The 15,952-nt window shown below is 43.3% G+C and overlaps 1 protein-coding gene across 1 annotated transcript; it reads left to right on the forward strand.

Annotated features, from left to right (window-relative positions):
• The first annotated feature begins 7,120 nt into the window (after window positions 1–7,120).
• On the forward strand, window positions 7,121–15,176 carry KCNK18 (potassium two pore domain channel subfamily K member 18). The gene is made up of 3 exons (XM_035138540.2): window positions 7,121–7,340; window positions 8,416–8,559; window positions 14,365–15,176. Exons 1-3 carry the CDS (start codon window positions 7,121–7,123, stop codon window positions 15,174–15,176), a joined length of 1,176 nt encoding a protein of 391 aa, XP_034994431.2.
• The last annotated feature ends 776 nt before the right edge of the window (window positions 15,177–15,952 follow it).

Raw genomic sequence — 15,952 nt, forward strand, 5'->3', positions numbered from 1 at the left:
CTGGGTCAAGTCCTATTTATATCTGTACTATTTAAAAAAACTAATATAACTGAGCAGAAGCCACTAAAGAGGTAAAAAAGGAATATAATTCCATTGTCATAAACCAGTGTAGCGTTATGTGAGCTCAAGACCATTGATTTTAGTGGAACGTTAATGTGCATGTGTTGGCTTGGGATGCCTTGAAAAGCTACTATCCTGGCCCCACAATGCCCACAATGCCTAATGGAAGATACAATAACACATCTATTAATATTTCAAGAAAGCAGCAGGCAAGGAAGATCAAAATAAGAGATGAAAATCAATGAAATGCTGTTGTTTGGTCATTGGCTATGGCTCTGTCACATCTAACCATATGGTTTGAGGTAGTACCATCTGTGCTGATTGTAACACATAATCTTCACCATAACCGTCTTATATTGTAAGGTGTGAGCCTGGGATAATGGCTCAAAAGATGAAATGGACAAATAACCTGACAATATTGATTTATGTACCCAGATTTGTCTTAGCGTTAATATCTGGTCATTGTGACCACAGGAACCCCAAAACATGGAGATAGTGAGCTGCATCCTGAAGGAGCGTCTCCACCCCTTTCGTTCTGCCTGGACACTGAGGTCCAGTACCAAGGGCCTTCTGACGGTTCCCTCGTTGTGAGAAGCCAAGTTGCAGGGAACCAGGCAGAGGGCCTTCTCAGTGGTGGTGCCCGCCCTGTGGAACGCCCTCCCATCAGATGTCAAAGAGAAAAACAGCTACCAGATTTTTAGAAGACATCTGAAGGCAGCCCTGTTTAGGGAGGCTTTTAATGTTTAATAGATTATTTCATTTCATTTTTCTGTTGGAAGCCATCCAGAGTGGCTGGGGAAACCCAGCCAGATGGGCGGGGTATAAATAAATAAATTATTATTATTATTATTATTATTATTATTATTATTATTATTATGCATCAAAGCAACAGCTAATCAGAGATTGTCCAAATGGTGCATCAATTTAGACTATATACAAGTTGAACCTGCAACAAAACAGTGATGTGCAGAGTGCATAGCTGCCAAGTATCCCGTATCCGCCGGGAAAACCCCTTTTTTTCTTACCGTTTCCCGGCGGTCTCCCGTTTAGGTTAAAATCCCGGTATTGTCCCTTAAATCAGCTTCGGCCCGGCAGCCATTTTTCTGGTGCCGCTTTGCCCTTCTATGGGCACCAGAAAATGGCGCCGCCGGAAGTCGCTTCCGCGCATGACCGGAAGTTGTGTGACGCGACTTCCGGTTGCGGTTCGCCCTTCTATGGGCATCAGAAAATGGCGGCGCCAGCGCCGGAAGTTGCTTTTACGTGTTTCCAGTCATGCGCGGAAGCGACTTCCGGCGCTGGCGCCGCCATTTTCTGGTGCCCATAGAAGGGCGAAGCGCCACCGGAAGTTGCGTCACGCAACTTCCGGTCATGCGCGCGCTGCCGATCCCGGATCTTTACGTCCCGAACTTGGCAGGTATGGCAGAGTAGTCCTGTTCATGTTTCTACCCACTCCAGTTCATTCCCCTTGCCCTGCCCAGTTTCTCATTTTCCTCCCAACAAACTATTGGAATTTGTTTATTATGAATGCATTGGCCTCACCCCCACCTATCTCCTCCCTTTCTATGTCCTGGCAGGAGGACGGGCACATGGTGCCACCCTACCACGCTATCTGCCACTGCTTCTGCTCTTGATCTCCAAGGCCTGTCAACCTGCCCACTCATTTCAGTGATCTTGAGGATGGGCGATTCCTGCAGCCGTTCTTGTCTAATGGAATGCCTCGAATACAATGTGGCATGTAGCAATCATTGCCCCTTTCCTTTTACCCCTTCCCCCAATGAATCACTTAGTGATGGGAAGGAAGGAAAGATGTATAGTATACATATAAATTATATGGATTTGAAATCTGAGCATTTAATGCTTGGAAGTACAGCAGTTGACTATAATGGAACACCTAAACAACAGCTCATTGATAAAATAATGCAGGGAGAGTTGTTATTGATTATCTAAAAGCCTTTCAGTATCCAAAGAAAGAGCTTTCTAATTTGAACTACTGTGATCCAAGAAAATTAGAAGAACTGCTTGCATTGTAATTTGCACTTATCTGACAGAATAATTGAATTAGGCTTGTCCGCAATAGTTCCCCTCCCTTTATTTTCACAGAATATTTTCATAGCACAACATCTCTGTGTTAGCAAATGAAATAGGCTTTTTAAAATGTGCTGGGCTTTACCTTTCATTAGTACAGACCTGAACATGGGAAAGGAGTGCACAGATACCCAGTTTCTTGATCCATGTAGTCTGGATCATGCTCAGGAATGGGTCAGGTAGTCTGTGCCCACTCAGACTGCTACTCAACATCTTCTTATCCCAACATCAGGATGCTTTCAGGAGCAGATTGAACAATGTCCCAGCAATTTCATGAAAATACTTCTCTGAGATACAACAGCACATAGCAAATAGTGACTGGCAGCCCGGTTTGAGAGAAATGAGTAGAATTCCCAGGCCTAGGAATTGAATGGGGTCCTTCAGGCCTCTTTCCAAGTGTCACACTCTCATCCCCAAACACAACAACAGTGGCTCTTAATTGAGAGTAAGAAAGGGTAACACATATAGAATTGAACAGAAGCAAAGCAGATGTCCCAACAATTTCCCCTCCCCTCCCACCAAGCTTTTAAATATGAGTCAGGGTGAGCTCACTTGCAAGACTCTCTCACCTTACGTGACCATTCGAAGCCATGCTCTGTCTGGGCTAGTGCATCTGTTCCAGTCCACAGTCACAGAGGCAGCACTTGGTTACTGGCAACAAGACTGTGTCCTGCTCCTTTGACTCCTGCTTCTCCTCCACCTCCTCCTGCTCAGCCCCTCCCGCTGGATGGAGTGTATCCAAACTGTCCAGTACCTTGCTGCAAGCACTCCATTTGGTGGGTTTAATGTTGCCTACTGATGGTCTGGAGGAATCTTCCTGTCCAGTTGGGTATAGCTTGGGGCTCCACCACAGCAGAGCCCCCCCAACTCATTCTATTCTCTACTCAATAATCCACCCTTCCAGAACACATTTTAAAAGGGCCATCAGCCAAAGGCCAGTTTAAAGAGGAACGTTTTTGCCTGGCACCTAAAGGTGTATAATGAAGGCACTTAAGGCATTCTAATCAGTATATATACACAGGATACTGACCTACACCCCTTCATGGATCAATGCCTTGTCGTGGCGAAGGGGCTTGAATAACTCAGAGAAGCTATGAGCTATGCCATGCAGGGCCACCCAAGATGGACAGGTCATAGTGGAGAGTTTTGACTAAACGTGATCCACCTGGAGAAGGAACTGGCAAGCCACTCCAGTATCCCTGCCAAGAAAACTCCATGGACAAAGACAACAGGCATATAAAAGTTATGACGCTGGAAGATGAGCCCCTCAGGTCGGAAGGCGTCCAACATGCTACTGAGGAAGAGCGGAGGACAAGTACAAGTAGATTCAGAGCTGATGAAGCGGCTGGGCCAAAGCCGAAAGGACGCTCAGTTGCGGATATGCCTGGAAGCGAAAGGAAAGTCCGATGCTGTAAAGAAAAATATTGCATAGGAACCTGGAATGTAAGAACCATGAATAGAGGTAAGCTGGATGTGGTCAAAAATGAGATGACAAGAATAAATATCGACATCCTGGGCATCAGTGAACTAAAATGGAAGGGAATGGGTGAATTCAGTTCGGGTGACTATCATATCTACTACTGTGGGCAAGAATCCTGTAGAAGAAATGGAGTGGCCCTCATAGTCAACAAAAGAGTGGCAAAAGCTGTAATGGGATGCAATCTCAAAAATGACAGAATGATCTCGATACGAATCCAAGGCAGACCTTTTAACATCACAGTAATCCAAGTTTATGCACCAACTACCGGTGCTGAAGAAAGTGAAATTGACCAATTCTATGAAGACCTACAACACCTTCTAGAAATGACACCAAAGAAGGATGTTCTTCTCATTACAGGGGATTGGAATGCTAAAGTAGGAAATCAAGAGATAAAAGGAACAACTGGCAAGTTTGGCCTTGGAGTTCAAAATGAAGCAGGGCAAAGGCTAATAGAGTTCTGTCAAGAGAACAAGCTGGTCATCACAAACACTCTCTTCCAACAACACAAGAGACGACTCTACACATGGATATCACCAAATGGGCAGCATCGAAATCAGATTGATTATATTCTCTGCAGCCAAAGATGGAGAAGCTCTATACAGTCAGCAAAAACAAGACCTGGAGCTGACTGTAACTCAGATCATCAGCTTCTTATAGCAAAATTCCAGCTTAAACTGAAGAAAGTAGGAAAAACCACTGGGCCAGTAAGATACAATCTGAATCAAATCCCTTATGAATACACAGTGGAAGTGAGGAACAGGTTTAAGGATTTAGATTTGGTGGACAGAGTGCCTGAAGAACTATGGATGGAGGCTCGTAACATTATACAGGAGGCAGCAACGAAAACCATCCCAAGGAAAAGGAAATGCAAGAAGGCAAAATGGCTGTCCAACGAGGCCTTACGAATAGCGGAGGAGAGGAGGCAAGCAAAATGCAAGGGAGATAGGGAAAGATACAGGAAACTGAATGCAGATTTCCAAAAAAAAAGCAAGGAGAGATAAGAGGGTCTTCTTAAATGAGCAATGCAAAGAAATAGAGGAAAACAATAGAATGGGGAAAACCAGAGATCTGTTCAAGAAAATTGGAGATATGAAAGGAACATTTCGTACAAAGATTACCATAATCAAGGACAAAAGTGGTAAGGACCTAACAGAAGCAGAAGACATCAAGAAGAGGTGGCAAGAATACACAGAGGAATTATACCAGAAAGATATGGAGGTCTCGTACACCCCAGGTAGTGTGGTTGCTGACCTTGAGCCAGACACCTTGGAGAGTGAAGTCAAATGGGCCTTAGAAAGCACTGCTAATAACAAAGCCAGTGGAAGTGATGATATTCCAGCTGAACTATTTAAAATTTTAAAAGATGATGCTGTTAAGGTGCTACACCCAATATGCCAGCAAGTTTGGAAAACTCAGCAATGGCCAGAGGATTGGAGAAGATCAGTCTACATCCCAATTCCAAAGAAGGGCAGTGCCAAAGAATGCTCCAACTACCGCACAATTGCGCTCATTTCACACGCTAGCAAGGTTATGCTTAAAATTCTACAAGGCAGGCTTAGGCAGTATGTGGACCGAGAACTCCCAGAAGTGCAAGCTGGATTTCGAAAGGGCAGAGGAACCAGAGACCAAATAGCAAACATGCGCTGGATTATGGAGAAAGCTAGAGAGTTCCAGAAAAACGTCTACTTCTGCTTCATTGACTATGCAAAAGCCTTTGACTGTGTCGACCACAGCAAACTATGGCAAGTTCTTAAAGAAATGGGAGTGCCTGATCACCTCATCTGTCTCCTGAGAAATCTCTATGTGGGACAAGAAGCTACAGTTAGAACTGGATATGGAACAACTGATTGGTTCAAAATTGGGAAAGGATTACGACAAGGTTGTATATTGTCTCCCTGCTTATTTAACTTATATGCAGAATTCATCATGCGAAAGGCTGGACTAGATGAATCCCAAGCAGGAATTAAGATTGCTGGAAGAAATATCAACAACCTCAGATATGCAGATGACACAACCTTGATGGCAGAAAGTGAGGAGGAATTAAAGAACCTTTTAATGAGGGTGAAAGAGGAGAGCGCAAAATATGGTCTGAAGCTCAACATCAAAAAAACCAAGATCATGGCCACTGGTCCCATCACCTCCTGGCAAATAGAAGGGGAAGAAATGGAGGCAGTGAGAGATTTTACTTTCTTGGGCTCCTTGATCACTGCAGATGGTGACAGCAGTCACGAAATTAAAAGACGCCTGCTTCTTGGGAGAAAAGCAATGACAAACCTAGACAGCATCTTAAAAAGCAGAGACATCATCTTGCCGACAAAGGTCCGTATAGTTAAAGCTATGGTTTTCCCAGTAGTGATGTATGGAAGTGAGAGCTGGACCATAAAGAAGGCTGATCGCCGAAGAATTGATGCTTTTGAATTATGGTGCTGGAGGAGACTCTTGAGAGTCCCATGGACTGCTAGAAGATCAAACCTATCAATTCTGAAGGAAATCAGCCCTGAGTGCTCCCTGGAAGGACAGATCGTGAAGCTGAGGCTCCAATACTTTGGCCACCTCATGAGAAGAGAAGAATCCTTGGGAAAGACCCTGATGTTGGGAAAGATTGAGGGCACTAGGAGAAGGGGACGACAGAGGACAAGATGGTTGGACAGTGTTCTCGAAGCTACGAACATGAGTTTGACCAAACTACGGGAGGCAGTGCAAGACAGGAGTGCCTGGCGTGCTATGGTCCATGGGGTCACGAAGAGTCGAACATGACTAAACGACTAAACAACAACAACTGACCTACAACACAGTCCTAATCCTGTCTACTACTTGAATTCAATGGGGTTTATTTCCAGGTTAGTGAGGTTATTATTATTATTATTATTATTATTAGGACTGCAGTCTTAGTGCAGCAAAGACCCGGAAAGCCAGGATGAAAGAGTGGGAGGAATAGCAAAACAGAGTGATATTTTGAATCCCCTGGGAAATAGGCACTAATCCATACAATGGCAGAAGCACAGTAGATACTACATCTTCACTCCTTGGCGACATCCCCTGATCAAATTCCGATCCATTATCTGCACCCATTATCTATACTCTGCAGTTTGCTTTCTCTTACTGGAAATTTCGTTTCAGTTGTTGCCAGAGGGCAGATCGCAGGAAGTTATACTGCACAGTACCCAAACTATCCCCTCCTTTCAAATATCACGTAACTGCCGGAGAGGCTGTACTGTAGCTTGTCATCTGCATGCATTATAGCTCCGGTAGAAATCAATAGCCATTCTGCACAATGTATTAACATCTGACAGACAGATATTTCTCAGACATGATTGGTTGCAAGCTCTCTCCAGGCTCCTTTGGGTATTGTGAGGATAACTCCAGTTATAATATCAAGAGTGCTTTAAGCATGGAATAGAAATAGTGTATTCTATTCCTCTTAAGCGGAAGAGGTTTTGCAGGAGTGCAGAAGCCTTTTTGAGTCTGCTTTTGCCGAGACAAAGTTTTGGGAAGATGATGACAGAACCATCGCCTTCCCAGACAGAGAAAAAGTCCTGCAACCAAGTATTTTGGACAGTTTTCCCTCATGTCTGCTTCATATGTTCCTTAGTGATCTACGCATTGCTGGGCGCTCTCATGTTTTCTCACGTTGAAGGCAACAGAGAAAGCAATGAAACAGAAGCATATCAGACTTTCATGCGACAGCTGTGGAATCTGTCAAAGAATTCATCAGGTATGTGCACAGGTAGCATTGGCAGAGATGTATTAACCCGAGTTTATTTCACAGAGTGGATGTCAATTCTCTTGTCCTTTTGACTGTCTGAATATATCTGGGCTGGGCAGCTGTGACTGCAATATACTGTGTTGGGTGGTTTGTTTGTTTTTTGCTTGTTTTAATGTGAAAGGATTTCTCATCCTCGGAGGAATCTCTGCTCCCAGTTTCCGAACATCATACTTATCTCTGGTTTATGAAAACAGCTGCTGCTTAGGTCTTCTTCCCCATTTTATGACTTTACTGTTGTGTAGATCTTTCTCACCCTGCAGTTTTGGTCATGGGTTGTGGGGCACTACCCATGAAGGGGCATTTTGGTGTGAAGCAAATTTCTTGGTTCCAGCAAAGCAGTTCATCATTTCGAGGCTTTCTTTTACACTAGTCACTGTAGGCGGCCGTACCGTGCCTGCCCCACAATGCTACAATCCTAAAGACTAGTTTTGTACAAATCCTAAGCAGCAATAAGTCCTTTTCAAGGAATGTGATTGTTTCAGGACGCATCATTTTAAGAAAGAATGCATTTGGAACAACGGTGATAATTTATTGAAAAAATATTTTAAGATCCAAATTTGTCAGGAACATTTTGTTAAAATGATGCTTTAAATTCAATCTCAGGTTTAATTTTATGATGTTTTCTTTCTTCTGTCACAACTCAGTATTTTCTCCATGGCTTCACTCTGTGCTATGGAAAACATGTAAAAGCACATGATTGTGTCCCCAAGCAGGTGCTGTTTGCATTTATTTCAACACTAGCTAGAGTGGAAACCCCCACCCCCACCCCCACCCCCACCCCAGAATTAGGGGAGAACAGCTGCCAGATCATAAGCACCCCCCCAGTCCAATCATTGCTTTCCTCTCCATGGAATGATGCACTGGAAGAGAGCTTCTTTTAAAAAGCTAAGCCTCAATAAAAGCCAGCCAGCCAGTCAGTGAGTGCTGAATAACCCAAATGGTCCATAACCCTTACTTATTCTCCATAATCCAGGTCCATAATTTTCAGTTTATTTAATACTAAATCTCACTTTCTTATGAACAGGAAATGAGATCTCCTTTGATGAGTTCAAGGAAGAAGCACGCAAGCTGATTGAAACAATTGAATGGGAATGGTTTGGCGACCCTAAAAAGAAATGGTCCTTCCTGGGCTCTCTCTTTTTCTGCTGCACTGTGTTCACAACAGTGGGTAAGTATGACTTTCCGAAAGTATTTTGCACTTGACTTGTTAAGATAATTGAGCTCATTAGCATGCCTGCAAGAAATAAATAAATCCCAATGGGGACCTGTAGCTTCTTCAGCAACAGCATATGCCACCAGAATCCCATAGTTACCTACATTACACCATGGATATAGTCATTTGAGGGTGAATGTTGGTGTCCATGTACATAGGAGTAACTCTCCTTGAACTCAGAGAGATTACTTCCATATATATATACATATACACTAAGTCACATTGGACACAGTGGGTTTTAATTCCGAGAAAACATGTGATTGTACTGCAAGTTATATCAAGGACCTCTCATAAAGTTTTTATGTACAGAATTAAGTCATCATTGGCTGCAGAAACTTTCCATAGAAAGATGGGGTAAAGCTTCCAGGATTATTCCCGATGATGTCATTGGGGCAGCCATATAAGGGAGTACAAGATGTGTGGCTCATGAGGGTCCCCAGCACACCAAACCCAGAAATCCTCTTCCATTTCTGTTTGAAATATCTGCAATATTTGAATATAACTTTATTATGTCAGTTAGTATTATGTGTAAAGACGTGTCTCTAATTTATATACATTCTGAAGATTTGTGCTTCATATTTTAATTCCCAATCAAATCACATCACATCAAATCTTCACTAATCTTGTCCATGAACAACATTTAGAGAAGAGGATAAAACACACGTAAAACACTTTCACTTCAAATAATAATAATAATAATAATAATAATAATAATAATAATAATAAAGCAACAAAATATCAAACATTAAAAACTTCCCTAAACAGGGCTGCCTTCAAATGTATTCTAAAAGTCAGATCAGAGAGTTGTTTATTTCCTTGACATCCAATGGGAGGGCGTTCCACAGGGCGGGCGCCACTACTGAGAAGGCCCTCTGCCTGGTTCCCTGTAACCTCACTTCTTGCAGTGAGGGAACCGCCAGAAGGCCCTCGGAGATGGACCTCAGTGTCCGGGCAGAACGATGTAGGTGGAGAGACAATGGAGTGTGCGGGGGGGGGGGTGTTGCGCAAGTCAAACTGCTGTGCTAGCAGCACTGAAGTGACTCCCCTGGGGTGCAAACCAGGGCAGTGTGTATGGAGGTCCAGGGCTGCCAAGATGACAGGACAAGATCCCCCTCTTAGCCTCTCTGTTGTGGTCCAAAGGAAAGCCGAGCAATATGTTTGGCACCAGCATTGCTGCAGGAGTTGCCAGAAGGAGGTGTACAAGATGCCATCCAGCTGTCTTAGGGACTCCACTCAGGATTTGTGGGGGGTTTAGTCCTTAGCCTTTTCTTCTCCCAAAGATATCCCGCAAGGCAGCAAAGGTTTAGGATCAGAGTTTCCCTTCTCCTAGGTGGGCTGCCTTCCCAGGTCGATGAGCCCCACCCAGGCCTGTCCTAGCCATAGAGGCTAGTGGTGCGGAGAACCACGGCGCCGGGCGCTGGAGGGCGCTGGAAGGGTGCCAAGTGAGCGCTGGGTTCCGGCGATCTGGCCAGGACTGCGCTCCTTCTCCGAGGACTCCGCGCTGCACCGCCTTCTCGTTTCCCCAGCGCTGGGTTCCGCTCAGTCGAGCTTCGCCACCAGCGCGCGCACAGCGCCCAAACAGCTCTTGCTGGTCCCGCGGTGCACGCGCTGGTGGCGAAGCTTGACTGAGCGGAACTCAGTGCTGGGGAAACGAGAAGGAGCCGCAGTGCGGAGTCCTTGGAGGTGGCCTCCCGCTGCTGCCGCGGTCCGCTTGGCACTCCCGGGCCCTTGGAGAGGCTCTGGAGGGGGGCGCTGGAGGGACCTAGCGCCAGGGCGCTGGATGGGCTTATGACGGCCCTGGCCCCACCTGCCCCTCACTTCCCTCTACAGCATGTGCAGAAACCCCCTTCTTCACCGTTGGACCCACTACTGGTCTTGTCCACTCGATCTGGCAGCGCCTGTCTTAACGTGCAGGAGAAGTCCCTAACTCACCAAGGGTTTGAGACCCATCGGCTACCCTCACCTGGTATAGCCAGCCAGTTGAAGTCATTCCTTGGGTATGGCTGCTGCCACGTACTGACAGCTTCTAAGAGCCACAAGTGAGAGCGGAGTGCAGGGTGGGGACCAAAGCGGACAAACTACCCCCGAAAGGAGAACCACGTGTCCCCCACCACAGGTACTACCCATCCCTTAACACCCCACCATACACCCCATATATTTAATTAAGCTGCTAATAATATTATTTCATCTCCTGTCAGAATATACTGGTATATAATCAAATTAAATTGGGAGCTCCCCCTCCAGGAAAAAAAACAACCCATTTTTTTCTCAGTGAAATATGATTGCCACTACCTCAAACCGGGAAGAAGAAACCAGGTCAGGAGGACACTAGTCTCAAACCGCCATAGTGTGTAATGTATAAATGATGATTTGGTTTCAGTGTCAGAGCACTGATGCCTCTCTTAGTGCTTAGGCTATGCGCACTATGTATATTCTTGTGATGCATGCACCAGAGATAGATTCTCTACTTCTGTATGGTATAGTGCTTAGAGTACTGGACTAAGACCTGGCAGACTGGAGTTCAAATCCCCACTCACTGGATCACTACCTCTCCACCTAACCTACTTCACAGGGTTGTTGTGAGGATAAATGGGGAGGAAGACGAGGAAACATGTATGCCGCCTTGAGCTTCCTGGAGGAAAGGTGGGGTATACAGTAAATAGATGAATGAATCTTCAGGTCATCAGTTGGTATACCCCAATTTATTTCCTGAGATTGAGGTAAAGGCAATAACTTATAGGGACCACTTCAATGAACATATTATGTGGGTAACCAATGATGTTCAAGGAGCAAGAAAAAGCTCACTTGGCTTTCCCTTAGCAAGGAGCAAAGCTAGTTTTTAACATTTGCATTTTCCTTGCAGTGTAGTACATCATATAGGGAACGTGGTCTTTGGTGAATCTAGTCTTCTTCTGCTAGCTAAGTCATTTAAGACAACTGTTTCAAGAAAGAAACATCTAAGCAACATATGCATACCAAAAGATTCACAGTAAAAGGGACCTAATTAGTTTGTGGCTGACAAATGCCATATTGCTATTTTTAGCAATTGAATTTATAGTAAAATATGCAACAGGGTAAATCCAAAAGGTATCTCATAACAGAAATATGAATACATGACAATTTTAAACAAATATAAAATATAAATATTAGTATTGATGTCATTTGATCATTTTCAAAAGTTTAGACGTGATTGACACTGTTCTGCATTCTCTTCTCCCCCTCCTCACTTTGTGGCTGCTTGCCATACATTGGCAACCTATTTCTTGATTGTGAGCACTTTGGAACTACACCAACTTTTTGCAATTATCATTTTTGCTATCGTCAACAATTCTGACATTACAAGACAGTGCATGTTTGATTCATAGTCACTTAGGAATCCAGGCAACAAGGATTTGGGAGTTAATGGCCAATTATAGACTGCCATTGACTTCTGTTAAAAATTCTTTCCCAAACTGTTTAGACAACAGTTTGGGAAAGAGGAGATGTTCACTGAGACCCTTCATGAGCATCAGAGGAAGTACCAACTCCTCTGCCTGCACAAGGGGACAGGGACAGATGGCCCTTGACAGACATGTGATCCAATAGCCTAAACTCAAAGCTTTCTGCAACCTAAAGGCCATAAGATCCAGACACACCTGCCATGCTCTACCCTAGCAAGTGGGTTGCGGGTTGCAGCCTCACTGACTGCAGTGACCCAGCTGTTAAACTGATTCAGCCCATCTCATTTGGAATGCTGCTGCTGGCTTGCAATGTATGGTGTCAAAAATAAAATGCCTTATGGTCCATTTTAATCCTCACAGCAGTCTAGGCTAGGCTGAGATAACTTCTGGCCCAAGGACAGAGGGCAGGTGTCTGAACGTGGAACTCCCTGGCCCTCTAAATACAATACCACACTGGATCTCAGTTAGATAGTAGGAATTTGCCACATATCAGGTCCATATTTTAGTACAGCAGGTTTTCAACGTTATCTTAAAGCAGCAAACATATAAAAGAATATTTGTCCAGCTGTAGACTTGCACTGGAGATTTCATACTATCACAAAGCTGGAAATAATAATAATAATAATAATAATAATAATAATAATAATAATAATAGTTCCCTGCTCCAAAAGAAGGCTTATCCCTCCACCAGTTCTCTTCCCCTTCCTGTTCCAATCCATATACGCAATCCAGACTGTCGTGGCTCATGAACTAGAAGGTGCCTGTAAGGCAAATACCTCTGGACTCAGGAAATCAAGCCAAGCCAGCAAAATCATGAAAGCAGTGCCAATCTATTTGCTGAGGTTTTGTTTTGTTTTGTTTATTTGAGATAGGAAAGGAAGACACACTCTCTGTTGCCTGTAACCTCAGGCAGAATTTGTTAGTATTTGGGTGGACTGTATTGTTAAAGTATTTTACAAATAACAACCCCACCCCACCCCCCCAAAAAATCCCAGAGTCTGGGCTTAAGCCTTTTTGATTACTATCATTAAGAGATAAAAAGGAAACAAAAAAAAACACTCCATACATTTAAATTATAGCAATTAACTTCCTCCTCTAGCCAATCCCTGAAGTCTACATTATTAGTTGCTTCCAGGTGTGAAAGTAAGGAGGGAAAGGCATTCCAAGCTTCAAGGCCACACATCAAGTTGGCTGTAAAGTTGATAATGGAATCTAAAGACTGTAGGAACACTTAGTAGCAAGAATGCATGCGGTATTTGGGACGTATCTCTATAACAACTTTTCTGGGAGTAAGTCCTATTGAACTCAGTGTAAAATGCTTTTGAGTAGACACAAATAAGATGTGCTGTTAAACCTTTGGTTTGATAAACTAAGTAGCTCACGTAGTGACAGATCTCCTCATAAACTACTATCTTCATATTCGACTTTGTATGCAGTGTGGAATCACTGTGCCCCCCTGAACCCAATTTTCTATTAGTTCTTAGGAGGAAAGGACTCTGATCATAACATATAGGAATGCTATTAATGCAAGTTGACATTATGTGATTTGTTGACGCTTTGCCCTTTGCTGCTAGATCTTTAAGGGAGAGTGAGGCAGCTGCCTTAGGCAGCAGATACTAAAGAAAGGGAGCAGGCATAACCGTGTGACCCATACAGACTGCCCTGAAACCCCTAAGGTAGTTTGCTGTCCTCAGATGGGGTGGATAATTTTGTCCCATTGCCAGAGGTAAGAGTACAAGTTTGATCAACTTCTGTGCATGGAATGGGAGAAGTGCCATCTTTCCCTTTGCCTCAGGCAGAAAAATGTCTTGGGCTGGCCCTGTGTTGTAGTCAACTGGTGTATTACAGAGAGATGAAGTTGAAGTATGCAAACATCTTGCTAAATCACCTACCAGCACTTAAAAAAAGAAAAATCAACCAAGGATTAGCAATAGTCAGCCTTTAGCTGAGCAAGTTATATACTGGAAGAATGTTGCTATTTGCACATAAGCATGAAGAAACTAAGGCTAAACTCTACAAAAGGGGAAAACCTTTCCAAAAGAATTTAAAAATGCACAAAAAGGGACTTAAATAAACCATTTGGTCTTGCATTGTAAGTAGGAAAACTAAGTTCTGCATAGTATTTGTCACCTGCAATGGAAATACATGAATGTAGTAGAGCTGTTTTTAGACTTCATGTTCTGGGTGGCAGGGAAGCAATATTGGATAAAGGGAAGAAATTCTTTGCATATTTCATCAGCTTGGATTTAATTGACATACCAGTGAAAAAACAAATCAAATGGAATTTAAATTGTGCTTCTCTGATTCTGTTTGGTTTCAGGCTATGGTCATACCTACCCTGTGACAAGACCTGGGAAATACTTGTGTATGCTGTATGCATTATTTGGCATCCCTCTAATGTTCTTAGTTCTCACTGATATGGGAGACATCCTCTCATCTATATTATCCACATCTTACAATAAAGGAAGACAACTACAGTCAAAAATATTAGCCAGACTTTCTCTTGCATCCTGCTGGAAGAAGAAGAGAGACTCAAAATCTGGATCATTAGCCCTCAGGCAAACCAAAGTAGTCCTTCATGAACCTTTAAATATTAAAGAAGTGCTAAGACATCACTCTTCACTGAAAATAAAGCCTGGGCAAAGTCGAAATGTCGAAATATTTGAACACCTTATTGCCAGGGAGAACCAGTTCCTTGCACCACCAGGACCTGGCAAATTTGAACGATGGAGTTCATGCCCTGAACTAGATTCAGGGGCAATGATGAACCACATGATTGACAATATTGACAATATAGGGAAAAGAGTAGAAAAGCTGGATGTGCCATTTTGGTTGATGATGCTCATTGTCTTTGTGTACATTTCCTGCGCTGCCGCCATCCTTCCGCGTTGGGAAAGCCGTCTGAATTTCGAGGGCGCTTTCTATTTCTGCTTCATCACCTTAACAACAATTGGCTTTGGTGACGTTGCCCTGGAACACCCCAACTTCTTTTTGTTTTTGTCATTTTATATTGTGGTCGGCATGGAAATCGTCATCATCGCTTTCAAGCTGGGGCAAGACAGGCTCATTTCTCTGTACAAAAAGTTGATCTGCTGCATCGGACGGAAAAATACCCCACCAAAAATGGTATGAAAAATGTCCATCTAACTAAAAGGAGAGGCAGCAACATCAGTTCCAAACTCATGTTGATGGGTAGCCGCTACAGGCTATTGTGAATGCTTTTGTTTTTCCGCCTTTGATTCAGTAATGGAAAATCACGATGGGTGATTATTTTCATTGACAGTGGGATCTGCTTGTAAACTAGTGGAATGATTATGTAGCAGCTGAACACAAATGATAGTGAGGGCATTCCTCCCCTTTAAGGAGTAAAACTGATGGAATAAAACTATTCTTTGGAACACTAGGTAATATAGAAGGTGCCTCTCTGTTAAATATGAATATTTAAAATTGTGTGGACATATCCACCATTTGTCTCCCCCCCCTCCATTGGCAATGACAGCGGTGAGCTAGAATAATTGATAATAACAATGAAATATTTGCAATATTAATATACCAGATCTTACTGGAATTGGGTCCATGTAAGTTTACACAATTGAAATAACAAAATAAAACAGACAATTGGTAAGATTTTAAAATGCTTAAAATTCAAAAGCCTGGGATAATAAAAGGGGGGTTGTTTGGCACCTAAAATATGATGGTGATTAATTAATTAATAATTCTATATAACACTTGATGCAAAAAAGGGCTTCAATGTGGTTTACAGGTATATAAAAAATACAGAATCATTGAAATATAGGCATCCAAAATTAAAATGTGCAATAAAACAATTTCATTAAAATATAGACAATTGAATCTGCAATTAAGGAGTCATCCAGAACAGCAGGGACTCCTTGATGGACATCGGCAGA

This window comes from Zootoca vivipara, chromosome 5 (genome assembly GCF_963506605.1).
Source record: "Zootoca vivipara chromosome 5, rZooViv1.1, whole genome shotgun sequence".
In the NCBI taxonomy this organism is placed as follows: Eukaryota; Metazoa; Chordata; class Lepidosauria; order Squamata; family Lacertidae; genus Zootoca; species Zootoca vivipara.